This window comes from Nannobrachium achirus (assembly GCF_963921795.1).
Source record: "Nannobrachium achirus genome assembly, chromosome: 1".
NCBI lineage: Eukaryota > Metazoa > Chordata > Actinopteri > Myctophiformes > Myctophidae > Nannobrachium > Nannobrachium achirus.
Window position 1 is genome coordinate 50,855,267 of NC_137810.1, and position 21,986 is coordinate 50,877,252.

General features: G+C 41.3%; 1 protein-coding gene across 1 annotated transcript; it reads right to left on the reverse strand.

Annotated features, from left to right (window-relative positions):
- Positions 1-2,594: 2,594 nt before the first annotated feature.
- rorca (RAR-related orphan receptor C a) lies at positions 2,595-20,083 on the reverse strand. The gene is made up of 10 exons (XM_080726456.1): positions 19,619-20,083; positions 11,545-11,630; positions 10,873-11,014; positions 9,964-10,401; positions 8,699-8,820; positions 8,203-8,335; positions 7,132-7,239; positions 6,755-6,865; positions 6,458-6,570; positions 2,595-6,088 (listed from the first exon to the last, which is right to left on the reverse strand). Exons 1-10 carry the CDS (start codon positions 19,623-19,625, stop codon positions 5,927-5,929), a joined length of 1,422 nt encoding a protein of 473 aa, XP_080582582.1. The 5' UTR covers positions 19,626-20,083; the 3' UTR covers positions 2,595-5,926.
- Positions 20,084-21,986: the final 1,903 nt, after the last annotated feature.

Sequence of the window (21,986 nt, forward strand, 5' to 3'; positions counted from 1 at the left end):
GTGCTCATTATGCAGAATGTCTCATTTCACAAGTTTTCCAAAGAATAAAATGTAGAAAAATCATTTGAAAATAGCAGATCTACAAGCTCACAATATGTAACTAGTAGCTAAAATGAGACAGTCTTTTGAACGGCTCTTTGAAAGGAATGGATCCCAGAGATCTGGCTCACTTCAAAGAGCCATAAATCCCATCCCTGACTGTTAGCTGAGCTGACCACGTCTACGATCAGGGGTTCCTGCAGTGGTGGAAAAAGTACTCACACCTTTACTTGAGTAAAAGTGTAGAAATAGGCCTACTCTGTTTACTTTACAAGAATGCGAAATTGACTTGAGTAAAAAGTACAAAAGTATTGGTATCAAAATATAGGTCTACTTAGATGAGAAAGTACCAAAAGTAGAAACTCGTTATGCAGAATTTCCCATTTCATTTCACAAGTTTTCAAAAGTATAAAAAACATATTTGAAATAAAATGGTCGAGGTGGTTAATGCAGCCTATGTTTTATGATGATAAATAATCTAACCAACTAACTAACTAAAGTTTTCAAATAAACGTAGTGCAGTAAAAGTACAATTTTTGGATCTGAAATGTAGTGGAGAGTATTGGAAATTGGAAATACTCAAATAGGCTACTCAAGTAAAGACTGTAGTACAAAGTACAAATACCTCAAAATTGTCCAAATGTAGGCTTACTTATAGTTACCTAAGTTAGTTAGTTTGCACCACAAATTTGCAAATCTGAGCTAATCTGTAAGGTTACTTCCTGCGAAAACCCTACTATCATCACTACCACACATGCTGTTCAAGGAAACAAAACAGCACAAGAGCCCAATGTTCGAAAGTGAATGCACACCGCCTCCTGGCGGATAATGCGGGGCACTTGATTCACCCATATATGACCACTGTGGAGTGGTTCTCAATGTGTGGTCCGGGGACCCCCAGGGGTCCTTGAGGTGGTTCCAGGGGGTCCCCAGGAAAATGATGATTGTTAGTTGGAAATAGGAACGACATTGACCCTTATGGGGCTGTACTCTGAGAGTTATGGTGGTCCGTGGTCTAATGCAGGGGTTCTCAAAGTGGGGTCTGGGGCCAGGGGCCCTTGATTGTGTTCCAGAGGGTCCCCAGCAAAATAAGGGTCCATTTGGTTCCATTTGTACACTCTCAGAGTTATGGTGGTCCGTGGTCTAATGCAGGGGTTCTCAAAGTGGGGTCTGGGGACCCCCAGGGGCCCTTGAGTGGGTTCCAGAGGGTCCCCAGCAAAATGAGTTAATAGCCTACTATATCAAAATTAGTTTAACTACTTTGACCTTTTGAATGTCTTTTTGAAAAATGTAACACCACATATCTTGTTTGGGGTCCTCGGGACATAATACTTTCAGATGGGGGTCCGAGGTCAAACTTGAATTTATGGGTCCTATGACATTTTTGAGAACTACTGCTATAGGCAAGTAAATGATAATAAGCACTGTGTTGCTCAGATAAAACACTGCTTACCACAGGGTGGTTACTTTTCAGAAGGCCTAGCCGCCTAACATATCTCCTGCTTTATCTTCAGGGACTGAGTGAACCTACAGACTCTATAGTCTAGTCTAAACTAAACCAGTACACCACGACAAAACAGCCTTAGAATTATGATGAAGCTATTTTCACATGTCAAAATTAACTAAACCACTGTTATTAGACAGTTTAATAAGATGTGGCTCAAGAATAATAAGATTTGGACCAGGAATTGGAAAAACTACTTGTGATTTAAAAAAAAAAAAAAAAAAGAAACATTTAAGATCAATCAAACTGCTGATCATTAATTATTATTAGCATTCACTGTTACACAAAATTATTATTATTATTATTTTAAATAATTTGTTTTTTACAACAAAGGTTCATATTTTAGATTGCAATTAGAGAAAAGAAAAGGTGAGAGTTAAAATGTTTGCATTTGCTTCGTTCTATTTTTTTAATCGAGTTTACCGTGCTAAAATGTGGGGCATGCGTACGCATGGGGGCATGCGTACAAGTGGCTAAATATGTCTTTTTAGACACAATAAGCCAGCAGTTTCTTTATTGCTATTTACAGTAACACTTCTAGCCCCCATAAGTCACATCCAACCATGAAAGGTTGCGTTCTATCTTGGGAATGGGCTTATTCTGTGTAAAATGACATATTTAGCCACTTGTACGCATGCCCACAACCACTGAAATAAGAATCTCTAAAACAATAGAAAGAAGTAAATGAAATAATTTTTACACTCATCTTTTATATTCTTTAATTACAATCTAAAATATGAACCCTTGTTGTAAAAAACTAAAGTTGTCCTTTAACTACTGCTGCTGCTGCAATGTCTGAGGAACTTGAACAATAGCTTACTCATACACAATATGTATGATAATGAAACCTTGATTTTGTTGTGGTGCTTAATATTCTAAGTAGGGTGTGAAACATTCATGAGTTCCATTGAAACATGTTGCAAATATGATTAGGATGTATGACTATGTGGTACATGTGGCAAATGTTATCAAGGGTGCCAATAATCATGTGTGGCGTTCATGTTTGTCTTATATACAAGGACAAATACAAATAACATTTTATTGTAAAAAGAGCTTTATTACATTCTTAAATCCACATATTGTATCCCCATTGTACAACAATAACACTTTACTGTGTTAATAACCTCTTAGGTTTTATATCCATAGCATATCATAAATTATTTATTAAAATCTATGTTGATTTCAATAACAATAATCTTAAAATAGAGTGAAAATATGATAGACAGAGAAGGTTCATGACAAAAAGAGAAACTTTGAGGGAGACATCTTTAAAAATGCTCTTTAAAAAAAATAGAATTACATCTCTCCAAAAAACAAAACAGGACACTAAACAGTACAGATGAGGATAGAAATGAAGAAACAAAGGATCACAACAAAACCAATACAAGATCCAGAGATTAAAATCCAATTTTTATATTTCATCTTTTTTTTTTACATTTTATCTTAGATCCTAATTCTTCTACGACTGAGACTCAAAGGTTTTGTGAAAATGACATTAGACAGGGGTGAAATCTTTGATTCTTCTGTGTTCAAACATTCACAAAAACATGTACTGTACACAGTGATCAAGGTTTAAGGTCTTCTATCTTGGTGCAAGGTGTCTTGCTATACTAATTGAAGAAGACACTATATAGGACCGAGAGCCAAGCTATCTCCCTGAGTAACTTTGAGCGGAACTTTAACTGCAAACCCATGGAACTGCTTTCAAAACACACTTTTACTTAAGGGATGTTTTATGGGCAGTTTGTAGGTCTGCAAATTCGTATCGTGTTTCTTTTAAATGTGAACATTGTTCAACATTCCAGACTTTGAAACACAAAACATTGCACATTTGTTACAATCTTCTGTCTTAAAAAGAAAAAAAAAGAGAAAGAAACCTGTCATCCATTCTTGTCAGTTAATACTAGATCTGCACAGAAGTTGTCTGAATGTTTATTATGCTGACTTTAGTGTCATCTCTTGTTCTCTACTGTTAACAGTCCATCTGCGGAGTGCTTGTGGAAAAAGAACACCTAAATGGGCGACAAGGGCCCACAAGACTGAGAACGGGAAAGACATTATTGCACAATCCCATCGTGCCACCGTCTTAAGCACCCAGAAAAAGTCTATCCCCCTACATACTAACTATATAAACTCATATAGAGTATGGAGAACAGCACTGTTCCAGCAGTGCAAAATTAAACCAGATTTAGTTATATTAAATACAACTAGCCATCAATGGCCGGCAAAAGTGATTGTCTCCTTATGTAAAAACATTCTAATAAGAATAATGTTTGATCAAACTGTTAATTTGCAAGTGCTTGTCTATGCTACGGACAAGCTTTCATTTTCAGAATGACACAATCGTCTTAAAGACATTCAATCCCTCTCCTTGGAAGGAGAATTCATGAAAAACGTTCATCCTGACACATCTCTCCCGAGATCTTACTTGTGAGAGATCTCTATCTATGTAGGGCTTCCTGGACCAAAAGGAATGAGCTGAAAGCTGTTCTTGGAGTAGACAAAAAAAGAAAAGAAAAAAATCACTATTCTTCAAATTTCAGTGAACTATAGTATTGCTGAAGAACGCTAGTATGGATAATGTAAACATACTAACTCAGGGGGGTAGCTGATGGCTCTGTCAACCCTTTGCTGTGCCATGTAGTGTTAAAGGGTGAGGTAGTAAGGGAGCGGGGTTAGGAAGAGAGAGCACCTTCAGTTGACTGAGAGTGCAGGCCATCTAAGCCTGAAACCATATGAACAGGGGGAAGACAATAAATCCCCACTATGATGGTCTACCGAATCTTTCATACTGACAACCACCAGTCCAACCACCAGTCCATTCTTTAGTCTTTGCTTTGCCACATTGTAGGCTAGAGAATTGTCAGTGTCTCTCAGAGTTCTCTCTCTCTTATTGTAAGTCTCAGATGTTCCCAGCTTGCTTTTCATTACTCCCAGGAACCGTTGGACCCGCTAATTCTGCCCGTGCCAGAGGTTTTGTGATGGCAGGCTCGTGTAGACGGGGGGTTGAAGTGAAAATGTTCCAGGAGCGTCTCCGAGTAAACGCTTCACCCCACGTTGCTTGGTTTCCCCGGACTATGTTTGTCCAGGGGTATGTCCAATGTCTGACCTTTTCAGCAGCACAAGCGGCAGTCTCTTGAGCAGGAGAACAGAAAGTCTTGTTGACAGAAGTGTTCATTCATATTTTAAAGTTAACCCAGTAAGTACTATACGTCCACCATTCCTCTTTCACCAGTCAGTTCATCCCAGAGCCCCAAGGTATGGTCAGGCAGTATTTGTTTTGAGAGACCTGAGAACAACCATTACCTTGCCATTCTTTTTTCCTTCTTCCAATTATCTCTTCCTCCCTCTCTCTCTCTCTCTCTCTCTCTCTCTCTCTGAACTCTTATCATATATAATATAGATACTATATAAAAAGGAACATTTTAAAATACTTTCACAATACTTCTGTAATTCTTCACTCTCGTCTCTTTCTAAGTGGCATTCGCAAAGGGAAGGGGTATTGGGACTGAGGTCGCTGATTGCATTAAAAAACAAAACAAAAACAAAACAGAGCTCACATATATCAGTGTCTGAATGTGTGCTGGTAAAAAATACCCATGTATGCCGGCATAAGTGCTATGTCTTTGTGCTGAGTGTGCAAGAGCTTGAATGTGCATGGCGGCAGACACTTGGGTCTTTACCCTTGATTTGCACAGTTTGGAACCCTGCATGTCTGTGAGTTTGATCTTGGTCCCTTTAAACAGCTTGTTCATAAAATAACAAAACTGTCAAGTGTGGGCACTACCAAAATGAGAAATGAAAAAAAGAAAAAAAGAAAAAAATGCACTGAGAGTTAAAACAAGCAATCATTACAGCACATCTCATCAAAAACGGGTCGGGATTGTAAATATGTACATTCTGTATCAAGCCTGGGGCTGTGCTGTACGGTTAAGTGAAGGAGGGGTACATTCAACATTAGCTTAAAGGAACTTGGGAACTGGGAAGGAAGTCAGACTTGTTCTAATGAGGAATTCAACTTAATAAGATGTTCAAGATCACCTCATAAAAAAAAACATATTGTTTTTTTTAATACAAATTATTTGAACTAATATATAATAATTTCTCCCATCCCCTTATGAAAACAATTAGGTAGCGTGCACTGACTACCCAGCAGCACCTACTACTAAGGTGAAGTTACTTGGACTGGCTAGTAGGGCAGTGTAAGATACTCCATAAGGATGAGAGATTAGAGGTGAGAGGAGTGGGTCCTAAAGTGTAGCGTGCAGGATTGTCACTGAGCTGCTGGTTGGTTTTGCTTCTGCTGGTTGCCACCTTTCTCCCTACCTCCCTAAACCTCAATGTATATATTTGAATCACTCTCTTTTTTTTTACAGAGCATTGTTAGCCCTCTGTGGAATCGGGGAAGTTGATTTCACTGCCAAACACTTCCCTATACAGGGGAGGGAAAGTGTAAGCTGTCTCGGGGTGAACTAGACGGAAAAACTCCAGTTTGTCGATGTGGAGATTGCAAATGGACTTCATGACAGGAAGCTTAGAAACCATCTGAGAAGAAAAGAGAGATGAAGGGGGGAAAAAAAGAATAAGCAACTCTGTTCTGTTGAAGCATAACAATACATTCATCTCAAGAGCTTAATTATTGTTTAACATCTGCATCACTTAATTTACAAGAAGTCTACACAAATAGAGAACTAATGCAGAAGAATTCTTATTTTGATCAACGTTTGCCTGTTATCTCTGCTATGGTAACACATCAACACAGCATGGAATTGTGGACAAAATCTTATCCAACGATAACAAAATAGTCTACGTTTTGGGACTGAGAGGCCAAATGATATGAAAAGGGTTGAAAACCACTGCAGTAGGACACTAAGGATTTAGTGTTAGTGATGGTGGAGGCTGAAGCCACTATACCTTAGCCAGTTTCTCCTCTGATGAGCCATCTCTTTGTAAGCAGCGCTGCAAAGCCACGTAGACTTTCTCCTGCAGCTTCTGGATCTGCTGAGGGTCTGTTAGCCAGGGTCGGTCTGGAGGGAGAGACAGCGTACGACATTAGTTCTCTAAGTAACAACAACACGAGAACTAAGTGAACAAGATATGTCTGCATTGGTTTCCATATCTTGGTCACTTGGCTGGTCCCAGGTTTTATTTTAAGTTTGATGCAGAAAAGCCTTATATCATCATCTCCGGCGTTGGTGCGGGTGTTCTTACCTGGCGACAGTAGCACAGCTGCACTGAACAGGGCCATTTCCTCATCAGAGAGCTGCATCCGGCTCAGACTTTTAGCCAAATCAAACACTGCATTCACAAGGTCATCACAGCCTAGTGGGGAGGAAGGAGGTAATGAGATGATTATTAAAACAGAAACTCCCAAATGGGTCGGTACAATAAAGTGCCATTAAATATGTTCTTTAAAGATGTGTGCTGTCGTTGTAACCATTAAAGGGACTAAAAAGCATTGGGTTTGTGTTTAGTGTGTATTTGTATGTGTGTGTGTGTGTGTGTGTGTGTGTGTGTGTGTGTGTGTGTGTGTGTGTGTGTGTGTGTGTGTGTGTGTGTGCAAGGAGTGAGGAAACCAGTACACTCACCAAGAGCTTTGAAAAGCTGGGGGCCACAAAACTTTCCATCAAAGAGCATTGTGTTATTGATAGGGTTGTAGGCCCGACACATGCGGATCAGCAGAACGTCCAAGCAGCCTGTAGTAAGAACACATACATTTAGACGTAGGGACCAGCATATGGGGATAACAGAGTAAATAATGCTAAGACACACACACACACACACACACACACACACACACACACACACACACACACACACACACACACACACACACACACACACACAGAGAGGTACAAAAGGACACAGCAAGAAACACATTTCTAAATGATTTCTCCTTGTACAAAGGAAGATAACAAGACTGTAAAATGTATTCAGATGCACACTTGAAGTTGAACAGACGGAATTTGGGCAAAAGAAAAGACGATTGTTGGAGAACAAAGGAACCTTTAATATCTAAAAGTGCCATTTCACATCGCTCAATAGGCATGTGATATTTGCACTCTGTAAGATTGACCGCAATGTTAAGCCTAATATGCTTTGGCCACATTTTGCATTTATAGTTCAGCAATAGTGCCCATTGTTACTATAACTACTACAAGTCCAGCTGAGGTTTACATTCTGCGAATGTGGCAGACATCCAATTATTGCTCCACGATACTCAAGACAGCATCTGTGACTTTGCAAAAACCGGCCTAACAGCCATCGCTGACTGTTGAATTTGCATAATTCCTGTCTGTGACGTGTCGCACTTCGTTGCCAAACCACAAATTATCCTTAATTATCCTGTTATAGAAACTAGATGATAGCCAGTAAAACAATCTGCAAATCACCAAATATAGAAAGACACCTGTAATAATAGTAATTTTGCTTCAAGGCATGTGTCTAGTAATACTGTAATAAAAAGCATGAATGCTCAAAAATGTTTTACTCTCAGGGTGCTTGCACAAGGAGCTCCATAAAGCCGCGATGGGACATTACTGGTGCCTGGCACCAAATATAAAGAACTAGTAACTAGTAAGCAATTATGTGACTGTAGAGAAACAGAAATGAAGATGTATGGGCTGTAGTGTAATGTGATGCCAAAGTGAAACACTGACCTGCTTTGAGGAGGATGATCTGGTCGTTCTGACAGAGGTCCATGAAGCCAGTAATGCGCTTGGCAAACTCTACCACATACTGGATGGCATTGGTGATGTGAATGGCACATTGTTGCCACATCACCTCCGCCGACTGAGAGAGAAAGACAAGAAACACAGTATAAGTTTGGCTGTTGTTGGGAGAAACCTGCATGGTCTCTCCTATACATAATACTAGTATACCGGTATACTTTTTGACTGCTGTCTTGCTTTTTCAGGTAAAATTGGGAGATATCTGTCTGCAACAAAGAGTCGTTGATCTGAACTGTGTCAGACAAGGTCAAACAGTCATATGTTTTGTGTCTTGCTCAGAGACAATTTGACATGGATCATAGCTGTTGTGGGGATTGAAGTGGTGATTTTGCGCTTAAGAGTTCATCTTGTACTGTAAGCCAACCTGCCTTCAGTGTCTGGTACTGATATATCACCCTATTGGTCCAAACAAGCCACACTGTACCTTGGTCTGGTAGGAGCGCGTCTCCTCAGGGCAGTAAAGTGTCCATGCCATCCTCCTCAGCTCCTCTGTACTGTATTGACTGGTCTCCATGTGGGACTTCACCACAGTCTGGGTGATGCGCTCTGGATAGGGAGGAGCAACTGTTAAGTTCAGGTCAAATCTCAATTTCAAGTTTAGTATAAATTCAAGTTATTATTATTATTATTAGTAAGACGCCTCAGGGCGCCTGGGGATTCTCCATATATGGGCAATTGGGCATAAGGGGGTACCCTAACAGGGCATCATCTGGGAATGCCCATGTATATGGACATTGTATTTATTTTATCCTTTATTAATATATTAATTATCCATATACATATATGGACTTAATATTAACGTTTTCAGGGAAGGTAGGGTGTAAACTGTAAATCAGAGTAAAGCAGACTCTTGGGCCATTTAGGTCCTGGGATTGATGACATCGTAAATCTCCATATATGGGCATAAAACGGATTTTGTTTCAGGGAATGCCCATATATGGACAACATATTTTTTTTTGATCAAGGTCTTTTTATTATCATTTTTTCTTTATGCAAACAAACATGAAAATACAAATACAAATCCCCACCCACCCACCCCACAGACCTGTAACAAGAAAAGAAAAACACATGACAAAGACAAGGAAAAGAAAAGAAAAGTAAAAAAAAACTAAACTAAAATAGATATAATTGCACTATGTTGCGGTTACAATTTCTGCCTTCATGCTCTCTATGAATGACATGAAAGGTTGCCAGGCTATGTCAAATTTTTCAATTGATCCCCGAAGGGCATAAAATATGGACAACATATTTTATGCCCATACATGGAGCCCTATCTGAACCAGCCACACAGATATGGGCCATGGCTTGGCCATCTGGCCAGTGATATATATTGATAACATCAGGGATCTTCATATATTGGCATAAAAGAGATTCTGGGGAATACCCAAATATGGACTTTTACAAAGGTGATGTCACCTGTGATGTCATAGTGACAAGGGAACCAACCAATAGACTGTAAAAATGTGTACTGACTGACACAGCCAGACGGAGACAAGCTGCAACATTTCTCATGGTAAACTGCGACCTTTGGTCGCAACAATAACCCAATAACATGTATTGGAACAAAAACGAACTTCGTTTTTTGTTGTCGTTTTTCCCCAGACATTTTGAGGTTACAACAAGAGACATAAGTGATAAATACGTTTGACTTTCTGATGAGAGTGAGCCTTGTATTGGATTTCTACTGACCTATCTCAAGCAGGGAGCAACCTTCAGGCAAGGGGTTGAGAATGGCGTGTGAGAAGAGCCCAGAATCATGCAACAGCTGGTACTCGTGCTTGATGTGGTGTACATCTACAAAATCCAAGCCGGTCTGTTCTGGTGAGCTCTGAGAGGAGGAGCTGCTACCTGCGCTGCCACTCAACATCTCTAGGCAGTAATCTCCACCTCTGCCCTCCGGGGTCAAGGGGAGATCAAGGAGCAGGCTTTCAGGCAGCGTGGTTATGTCATCCAGATCGCTGAGAGCGGAGCTGGAGCCTCGGCTGTAGGCGCGCTGCCCGTGGATGCCCATGTCGGGGCCTTCGTCGTGGGTCACGCCCAAGGCACGCTCCTGGGACTGCTGGTGCTTCTGGACCTCGGCGTACAGGCTGTCACGCTGCTTCTTAGACATGCGGCCAAACTTCACCGCTAGGGATGGGACCATATGAACACAATTAGTGTGACGAAAGAAATCGGGATTTACGATATTACCCCATTATCCTGGGGTGGAACATTTGCCAAAAAACAGCAGATCTACAAGCTCACAACACGTCGGATATGCAGCTCGGCAAATAGAAGGTGGTAACAAAATCAATAGCCAAAAACAATACATATTCAAATATCTTTTCAGGACCTTCAAGGGCCCGTGATCAAGTCCAAACTTTTTCAGTCCTGGAAAAATAATATTTCAAAATATTTACAGGAATTTCATGACCGTGGGGGACCCTGCAATAATTTGATAACCAGCAGAAGTTCCTTATGGAGACACAAAGAGCCTGCTTTGTTCCCGATGGAGACACAAAGAGTCTCCTCGAATAATTGGCTTGAGAATGCAACAAAAACTAAAACAATATCCCTTTGAAGTAGAGGCCCAAACAGACAGTTCCTTTTTGAACTCACCATCACGGCTCATGCCCAGAGCCAGACACTTCTGCAGCCGGCAGTGTTGACAGCGGTTGCGGTTAGTCCGGTCGATCGGACAGTTCCTCTGACGTGAGCAGGAGTACATGGCGTTGTTCTGTTGGCTGCGTCGAAAGAAACCCTGGGTACAAAGATCACATGCACAGTGCACACACACTAATGAATAATAGGTTCTACAGGGACCGCAGTGTGGGTGTGCAAAATAAAGTGTCTGGGGGTATAATAGTAGTTAGGAGTTAATACTTTACTTTACTTTACTTAAGTATTTCCATTTTCCAATACTTTTACTTAAATCTCGATTCAAATACTGTAGTTTTACTACAATTATTTGAACACTTTAGTTACTAGTTACTTTGTAGATTTTAAATATTATACAAAACACTTTCAATTTATATCAATTTTGGCCATTTGAAAATAGCCGATCTACAAGCTTGCATCACAACGCATTGTGAGCTTGTAGATCTGCTATTTTCAAAAGATGTTTGTACACTGCAACTAGTTGCAAATTGTTGGGTTGTGAATCATTGGTGTGGATTGGGATTTACAGAGGGAAAAGAATGTACATGCTACAACTGAATTATGTGTGGGAAAACAGAACTGATCAATGATCTAATTGGTTAAAATGATCAAACATGGTGGAGGATGGCTCACCTTGCAGCCTTCACAGGTAATGACTCCATAGTGTATCCCTGATGACTTGTCCCCGCATATCTTGCAGGGTATCACCTCTATTTGGGCTGGGAACATAAAGAGAGACAGAAAGAAGCATTAGCCAACTTTCAGCCTGGCGTCCCTATTTTGGGATATATATATGCCAGCAAGTCATAATAATAGTTGAGAGTTAAAAAGAAAAGAGTTAAAAAAACGCTAAAATAACAGACCTACGAACTCAGAACATTTAATAATTTCTGTGTGGAGTTTGCATGTTCTCCCCATGTCCCCTAGGGTAAGTACCCTCCCAAAAACCATGCAGTATTCCTGGTCTCTACGTATATTGCCTCCCCCTGGCCAGTCTGGGTGCCTGAAGGAGGGGAAAGGAACTGGTTGGAATAACGTGTTCCGCGCTACATCCTACCAGGGAAAGTGCCCTGGTCACTCCTCATGCATTGAAGTAAGCATGAGTTCAGTTCGGGGCTCTCCCCTCTGTAAAAATGTAAGGTAAAAAAATAATAATAATAACATCATGATGTGGATCAAGACAATGTAATAATAATGCCTGGATAAGTGCAGCCATAAGTGCCAGTCAAATGAAAATAACACTCTTTTGGGGGGGCTCAGTACAATTCTCAATTCTAGCAAATGATGACTGTGAGAAAAAAAGATATGCATCTAAAGTGGGGGCAGACTACAGCGCTGCCAGGAGATTACTTCATCAGGCCTTGGGTTGCCCTCACACAAAGTTGGCAACAGTTCAAGAGCACTACGATAAAGACGTGTTTTTGTGCCAGTTTAGCGAACAATCAACGTTTGTCTTCTGGTCTTATCACACTAGCTGCCTAATCGGCCAATAAAACACCTCATCCATATCGAATATGAGCGGCAGCTTAATAATAAATCAATATTTATTCTAGACAGCCCAGATTTACAAGATTCCTGAAGTCAAACTAGGTAAACACAGCCTTGGATGCGGCACAACACGGTGCAGCTAGACTCACTTCACCTTGTTCAAGCGTAATGCATGCTCTCTGTCATGTCAGGCCATCCACGCATGCACAATATATAAGGAAGGACGTTTTATCTCTAAAAAAAAAGAAATAATAACATATGTATTATCTGAGGAGAAAGTGGTCAAAACACACTGCCTCCGCTATAATGGATAAAATAAACACTCAAGCCTACATGTTTTACACCTTGTGTTCACTGTTAAAGCCTAAGCTGCCTGCTCCAGGAACAGCCTGTTCTTTTCATTATGTTGTTTATCTAAGTACCAGGGCCTCCTCTAGGCCCAGAATAGCAGGTCAATTGCATTAGCTTGAGGCCCGGGGTTATAAAGTTTCACCAGCTCACTCTATGTCCCTCCTCCTCCAGGGTGAACTAAATGTTAACAGGTTGACAAAGACCTTCTGGACCCTCTCACAGGCGTCCGCGCAAAACCAGCATAGCCCGGCCTTCAAAATGGCAATTCCAAGATAACAATTGTGTGTGTGCGAATTGTCGCCATTTAGGATTTGATTTGACTCGGCAGTGGAGGGCCAGCGAAAACAATTATTCTTTTCAACTACTTCTGCTGGGTGACGCAGAAGTGTTAGGTAACCTGTAAATTGCAGCAACAGTATTGAATTGGCCTTTACAGGCTCTCCAGAGCACGATCCATATTATTAAAGGGTGAGAAAAAAATTTCAATATGTGAATGGGTGGATTTTTGTCACATGTGATGCAAAGCAAATTAGGTTAGTGGGTGATATCACCATTTTAGAAATCAAAAGGAGGTAAAAAATGATATCACAACAAGGGCCAGTTTCCTTTGTCTACGTCGATGTCTTTTTTCAACAATGAGATATTTGAGAGTTTCCGCGGTATAGAATTCCTACTGACCTACAAAAAAAGAGGGAAAATAAATAAATAAAGAGCAGTGGAAAAAACCTCTCTCACTCTGTCACTGCTTTCCTCGCTCCCCCATCCTGTGCCTCCCCCCCCCCCCTCCTCCCCCCTCCCATCACCCTATTATATAACTGCCGTCTGGCCGCATTCCATGAGCACACATATTCAAAGGAGGTTGTCGTGGCAACCCTGCAGTAAGCCTCCCCTCCTCCGTCTCCTCCTCCCCCCATTGGCTGCCAGCGAACACGGCTCTAGCCTCTGACTCGCCACTTCACTTGCCACCGCTCGGCACCTCCTGCGCCCGCCCGGCACCGCTGCGCCCGAGCTCAGGAGCTGTTCCACTGACACAGTTTCCCATTCAGCAAAGGGGGAGGTGCTTTTTTGGTGGCAACCTTGCAAGCGATGTAATCTGATTTCTTGCTGGTATTAAGGTGGAACCAAATCTGACTCATTCATTCACTGGGCAAAGAGTGGGTGGAGGGAGGGAAGGCAGGGTGAGGGGGGCCAGGCCGGGGGGGGGGGGGGGGGTCTTTCTCGGGTGGTGGAAAAAACGATCTAAGATTTGATTAATGAAAGATTGATGAAGAGGTAGGGAAGGGTAGTGCCTCCCCTCTAGATATTTCATTACTTATGTAACATTTGCAAATTGCTTTTAAAATGCATCTGGTGCAATAAGCTTCAGGTGGGGGCACAGAAGTAACTACTTATACTACCATAGCGCTCGACTTGTTGCAACACGTCGTCAAGTATTTGAGTGAAGCTTCAGCTGTCTTGGAGATCGGCCATAAATCTATTTATACTCTGGCGCAGTTGTCTCGCCAGAGAGTCAGTCCATGAACACAACGTTACATAAACCATGGCATGACAGCTTATCATATGATACTATTGTGCTGTCACACATCTAACATGTCTGACTAATTAATTCGCGGAGAATGTTTCTCACTTGAAGCACGCTATTCAGAGTATAGACCGCCCGCCATGTAGGGTCGGTTGTGCTCGACTGAACAGTTGAATTGAAGCCAACATCCTACTAAATATTTATTCTGATAATATAGTGTTATTTTAAACTTTAGGTGGGTGTGCCGATAGCTGAGTGGTTAAGGTGCGTACCACGCGCGTTGACGCCTGACAGCTTGTCCCGGGTTCAATCCCGAGCCAGTGTCACTCCCCGACTCTCTCTCCCCCTGTTTCCTGTCTCTCTCTAGTCTACACTGTAACTATCAATAAAGGAAGGAAAAGGCCCAAAATATCTTTGGAAAAAAAAGAAAGAAAGAAAATCTTTAGGTGATTTGGTCAGTGGGTCAAGGATGTTTGTTTAAATTGGTGGGTGTGAAGTCATGTCATTTCACTTCGTCAGGTGTGGACAATGGTTGCTTTATTCTCACCAGCTATGTTTAGAATGTTGCCACTTTGCTTTGTTCTAAGAGAGTAGTTACACAAGCAGGAAAGAAATCCTGCCAGTCTAGGAAAGCCATTCACATCTGTAGAAAGCATTATAAAGAAAAGATGGGGGGGGGGGGGGGGGGACTTATATTTGTACTAAGAAATTGTAATCATCAATCAAGCATTTATCATTTCTTGTTCAGTGAGTGCATTAGATACCATCTATAAGCAGTGGAATAATTTAAGCATAGCCACTGTTCATATTTAAGTCACAAGAATACCATTAGAATTAGTATGGAGGCGATCTTTGGAGTAACCTCTTGTGGGCAAATGCATTTTAATCGACATTAGGAATTTAACTCCAGTGCACCAGGAACATGGGTCACGACTCGAATGAAAATCTAATTATCTTTTCCTACAAAAAAAATATTTTCCTCTCCCCCAGAAATACGTATATATTTTTGAAATAACAAGAAAATTATGAATTGTATAAATGTTCAAACAAACAAACAAACACATCTAAAAAAAATCCTTAAATAAAAATTATAATAATTAAGAAGTAGTGGGGAAATCGCAATTGCGGCGCGAAGCGACACGTTGAGCGTTTGTAGATGCTGCTATTGTAGGTTTTGGAACCACTGGTTTAGTCGGTAAGCCTAGCAGCTTCACAACCCTAATCTATTGTGGAGATTTAAGGACTTTCTCTGTGTGTGTCAGTCAGTCCGTCAGTGGTGTCAGACCGCCATTCCGAAACACCGCCATTCCGAACATTGACTAGGGTTAGGGTTAGGGTTAGGGTTAGGGGTAGGGTTAGGGGTAGGGTTAGTTAGGGTTAGGGTTAGGGTTAGGGTAAGGGTTAGGGTTAGGGTTAGGGTTAGGGGTAGGGTTAGGGTTAGAAGTCAATGTTCGGAATGGCGGTGTTTCGGAATGGCGGGGTGTAACCGTGTCAGTGCAGTCTCAGTTGGTCAGCACTTTCCTAAGCGGCACTGTAAAACCCCACGTTGTTGGGGAGACTTCGGTCTCTCATCCCACCTAATCAAACAGAGTCCAAAGGTCCTATTTACCGTACACTTTACATTTACTTACCCATATTGTATATTTAACCTACATTCGAACCGCTTATGGAGGTGGGAGGAGGCATGTACAGTATGGTATATTATGTTGTGATACGATATGTTACCAGTTAATCAAAAGGTTATTGCAGGCTAAAATGTGTTTGTTGGTTCATAAACTTAATTCCCTCTCTCGCCCTCTCTTTCCTAAGAGGGGGCCTCACCTAACACCTGTTTTCTAAACAGCTATGTGGGTAGTCATAACTTCAGTTTGACCTACCTAGAAAGTAAAGGGAGTCAAATAGGGCTGACACGCACCTCAATATGTTTGTACTTGAAGGTTATGTAACTCTTATAACTACTATATCTCTTGAACTAGTGTAGCAAGTCCCCCGTCTGCAGCTACCATGAGTTTGTAGTGCAGCAAGTATGAGCTAAGAATTTACTTATCTAATGGCTAGTCTATATCTGGAACTGATCTGTAGCCAACAGTATGCAATGCATTAGGTAACATTGGTACAGTACACAACAGTGAACATGCATTTCATACAGTCTGAGTCAACACTGCGCTGAATGATTTTGACTTACAGTATTTAAGTACTTTCCTGACAGCATATTCTACTCTGATTCTGAACTCGATGTACAATAAGTCTGCAACATGACAAGCCCCTGTTCTGGTTGCATACAGTATGTCTCTTCTTCACTTCACAAAAGTTGTATAGGCCTACGCGACTGTCAGATGTCTAGATATTGTGCAAGTTGTGTGTTCCAATCAATGGTACAGATGCAAGTGCAAGGTAAAACAAATTAGTTTGTTGCATAGCTAGCTGCTGCGCTATATTGCAATCATTACATACATGCTACACATTACGCATTCATTATTTCTCTCTTCTCCTAGGCTAGCAGTGATTGAACAAGATGAAGTGCCTTGACTTGTCCTGCTTCATGCCCAAACCCAATTGAGCAGTTACTCTTGCACATCTCTTTAATCACCTCTCTGTCCCTGCCCCAAGCACCATTAGATAAACAGATGTAATTTGCCATACCCCATCCCAGTGGCCACATCTAAAGCCTCACAATCACTTGTATGACAACACACTGAAGTCTGTAATATTGACATCAATTGATACAGCATCTACAGAATGACGTATGAGTATATTAGGTTTGCGCTGCCAAATTAAGTTCTTCGAAATGTCATAATACTGTCAAGGGTACAGTATGGTGCGGTTCACTATAACACGTTGTTACTTGAAGAGCCATAATGTGCATGGCAGGGGAATGTTGAGGGGAGTGGAAACTTAGCGTCCAGCTGTCAGAGAGAAGGGGCACCTTGACACATACTGTAGCCAACTGTGAACTTCCCCCTGGGCCTAACAGATAGATAGTGGCTTTGAGCCTGAACTCAGCACAGGCACAGCAGTGCCCTTGGAGAATAGAGCTGCCAGTCTCCAGTAAGGTTACCCTTGATTTCCAGAGTGGTCTGGCACCTCTGTCCTCTATGGTATCATGGCTAGGGCTGCAACTGTCGATTATTTTCACAGTGATTATTCTATCGATGATGTTTTCTTTAATCAAATAGTCGAGAAGCACTTTTGTTTTGTTATATCAATGAATCGTTTAACCACCCTATTTCATACTTTGCTGCACACCGGTGTCATGCAAAAACAGCGGGGGGGAAAAAGCCAATCTACAAACTCACAATGCGTTGCAAATTGTTTGGAAATATTTTAAGAAAGATATTATATTTTTGCCTATAATAGCATGCCCAACATGTGGCTTGATTATTTTCTAATCGATTAAATGATTGATTATTTATACTATTTAAATGAAATTGATTAGTTCAATGAGCTGTTGGGTTTATTTAAACGATGAGCATGGTAGTGCGATTTGTGGATGAGGAATGTTTTATTAATGTTCATCAGACAGCTGTTAATAATGTTTTGGCTATCATGGATATGTGCACTAGCAGTACCTTGTTGGTTTCAGTGAAACAGGAATGGACACTGTTTGAATTGCTGTAAGATGACTGAGTTTTTAGTCTGGCCTGGAGCTTATTGTTGCATACTGTAGGCTACCTACAGGTGCATAATATCACAACAACATTTGCGATATTATGCACCTGTACGTAGCCTACAGTACAGTATTCCATTTAATGGAAAATCATTGTACAACAAAGTGCTGCTACCTTAACCTAGTCTCCTGTATCTTGCTAACTAATTTATGTTTGGGGTTTTAGAGAGATGAATGATGTCACCGCCGCGTTACACAATAGGGTAAGCGCAGCATGCAGTGGTTGACAGTAAAACAAGCTGACACATATTCTGGTTGATGTAAGCAACCTTAGATCACAAAGGGAAACCGAGCTTAAAGGTGCCCTGCTGTGCTTTTAAGGTGAACGGGTCCTTGCTGTGCCCATATCCTGACTCAGGACTCCACTCTTCGGGAGAAGAGCTGCTCTATGTTCAGCTAAGCACACATAATTTACTCGGTTTGATTTAACAGCATTGATTGTACCAAAATAGCAGTTTGCAAATAGGGCCCTTGTGTTCAGCCATAAAGGTAGCATTGATGTTAGGAACAGGCATCAGTTTGAAATCAGGTTCCTCCGGTTTCCATCATGCTTAGGGGTACCTTGACAGCTGATGATAACAACTATGATAATTAATTATCTCTGTAATGAAGGCAGACCTCAAGTGCATACTGCATACCCACTCCCCTCCCTTCTCACAGAATGCTGTGTAATCCTCTGTGACATAACTGGGTCAATGGTACATCGGACTCTCTCTCCCCCTCTCTCTCCCTCTCTCTCTCTCTCCCCCACTCTCTCTCTCTCTTCTCCTGGATCTGTCTCTCTCCCTCACAATGACGGCCATGATGCAATGATGCTGAATTTGAAAAAAACACACGCAACTCACAGAATTAAATCAAATATACGAAAAAGCCCAGAGCTATGAGACAACTGTAAGAAATCAAGTTAAGTTTAACAGAACTGAACTAAATGCGATGATACCGCCACAACATGACTAGTGTTTAATATACAATAGCCTAAAAGTATCTATCTATCCATTATGATGATGCAACGTCAATCACGGCTGGCACGGTAAAAAAATAAAAAAAATAAAAAAGAGATTATGAAACGATATATTTTTTCCTCCACCGTGTAGTTTGACAGCTCTTTAATCTCCACTCATTCACTCACTCCCCACACGTTACATAACTAGTCGCTCCACTGGTGGAATGGAGTAATTACACCTCCAGCTACACTCAATACAAGAGGCAAAAACAAAGAATAAAGGCACAATAATGCTTTTTTTACAACCTGACCATGACCAGACCTCTGTAAGCAAAGCCTATACGGATGTGCGTCGACAATAAAATAACATAAAACAAAAATTAAAAAACAACATTTCGTATTCGATATTGAGAATAGTGGCTGGCTGCAATATTATTTTCATGATGCAGGTTTGTGTAAGTCTAAAATTAAATGGAGATAACTGTTATCTTATAGGCTAATGTGCAATTTAGCACAAAAAAATAAGTGTCTGGGCCGTGCAATCTGCATGCTCGCATGCATGCAAGACTTGCAAGTGGACATTCTGTTCACTGTCACACGCACTTCGGACTCGCTTTGAAAGTATAGCCTACTCATGTCCCTCCGGAATAATAAGAATCAATGAAAAAAACACAAATGACATTGACTAAAAGTGACATTGTTCGCTATGAATAACTTTTTGCATGATATAACTCACCTCTCATGTTGTCGGCGGGCGCCACAGTGCTACTTATCTCCCGAAAAATATAGAAAACGACCTAGGCTTTTTAGCTCCAAAATGGAGCTGTCGGAAACTGCGAAAACAACAAATCCTCATATGTTTCTGAGCAACTTGTCCCAAAAAAAAGATCCCGACGAAAACGTATAAAGCGAACAAAAAAAGAAAAAAGCTTCCTGAGGACTTTCCTTCTTTTTTTTATTTATTTTTTATTCCGCGAAGAAGAGGAGAGAACGTTAAGATTACGAACGTAATCCCTGTTTTCCTAGAATATTACGAGCGAGGTATTCGCTTGAAAAGCGAATATTAAGAACTGGTACTGTCTGTTTCGGGTCTGGAAGCAGTAAAAAACAATATATCAAAGACTCCACGCACGGCAGCTGCAAGGCAAACACTCTAGTAGTCTCCTCCGTGACGGCGGTAGTGGACAGTCTCTGCTCTCTACTTTGCTTGGCTCCACACTAACCTACTTTCGGCGCGTGGACTACACATGATCTCCAGAGCGCCAGTGGCCCGCCTCGTGCACTGCTGGTGCGCCGTGCGCGTAAAATTACAGTCAGTCACCGCGTCAGTCTGTCACACACACCCGCCCCTCCGCGATCGAGCGACGAGAAGGAGCACAGGAGGAGTTTCAGCTAGGGAAGAAATAATTCGCACACACACAGCCAGGGCCAAGCACAAGCAGGGAGCTCTCTCGCGTGCGTGGGAAAGTGTGGCAGTGTGTCACAGAGGACTGTCGTGGGAATTTATTAACATCGGCGCTCCCCCCTCTTTTTGGCAACACAAAACGTTATGGTTGCTTTATTTCCGTAAACAGAGAGATCAGAAACGCCCAGGATGATATCATGATAGGCCCTACAATAAAAATGGGAGGAAAGAAATAATAATTCCACGAATATGTGATCCCTAAAAAAAAACGCTTTGTGTTGTTATCATTGAGAATGGGTAAACTGGCACACCTATAGTATTCAGAAAAAGCGAAATTACAGTATCCATATCAGAGATAACATCTAATAAAATCTGACACCCATCTGTCTCTTCATGTAGACTTTGTGGCTTTATTTATTTCTAGGTTTCTGTTGATCCACACTACTGTATGTTTAATCTTAAAATCGATTTAGACTATTTTCCCCAAATGAAAAAAAGTTGTCTATAGGGCTGGAGGGCTACATATATCCATTTTATGAATAGCCATATCTCATTTGGTTGGAATCATGAGGTTGATGCAACATTGTTGCACTCCAGCTCAGACATCTCTAATTAATGTGTTATTATTATCAAAACACATATTTAGTGCAGGGGTCTTCAACGTTTTCAGGCCAAGGACACCTTGGTTGAGAGAGAGATGAAGCAGGGACCCCCACAACCTGTTCATATCCATATAGTTTAATTGTTTGACAGCACAGTCATCAGTGTATTTTGGATGTCAAATTGTGTTTTCAGATATTTAACCACTGAACCATCAATACTTAATAAACTTGACCTTTCACTCTTTTTGCTCTACACGCGAGGCATTGTGAGCTTGTAGATCTGCTATTTCTGGCTAAAGGTCTCAGAATATGGATGCTAGCCTATATAGGTTCAATTGGTTAATATAAAAAAGGAGGACCCCTCTGAGGACGCCCTGTTGAAGACCCATGATTTAGTGTAAAACAAAGAAAGGCATAGGCCTATGCTACATTAACTAAACAACTACTGACATATTCTACATAGTTTGCATGACATAACACAGTGCACAGCATGGTCACTGCAGTGAACTTGTGTTTAGCACGTAGGCCTTTACATACCAGTCATTTTTTGTGTGGTGGGGAATGCTCCCTATATAATATAGGGAGCTTTCTCCACCATGATATGCACTTGCAATATACCGGTAGGCTATATATTGCAAGTGAATGCATATCATGTGTAGTGTAGGCTAATGCATTTGTTTCTCAACCTTTTTTTGTGTCAAGGACCCCAAATTGTCATGCATTTGACCACGGACCCCCATTTTATACGATTTTATTTCTGGGACCCCAATCCAAGAAGAATTCTACTGTTTGGTCCAGATTGTATATACAGTTGATAGACAAAATACATTTAAAATTTTAATTTGATTTTGATTTTATTTGGATCTCTTTTAGCTATCGGCTACTCTTCCAAGAGTCCAGACACACACGCACGCACACACGCACGCACGCACGCACGCACGCACGCACACACGCACACACACACACACACACACACACACACACACACACACACACACACTGTACACTACTAGGCCTATCGCACCCCTAGGATGCCCATAGTGGACTATGCATGGCAAGGGCGTCCTCCTCCCTGAGCCAGGCATTTCTTATGTTCT

Bases quoted from the DNA above. Each gene is read 5' to 3' on its own strand.
- rorca (XM_080726456.1), bottom strand. The intron at 7,240-8,202 runs GTCAGTGTTTCA...TTCTTACTACAG, and splicing joins GATCATCCTCCTCAAAGCAG to GCTGCTTGGACGTTCTGCTG. The intron at 6,866-7,131 runs GTGAGTGTACTG...CCTCCCCACTAG, and splicing joins CCAGCTTTTCAAAGCTCTTG to GCTGTGATGACCTTGTGAAT.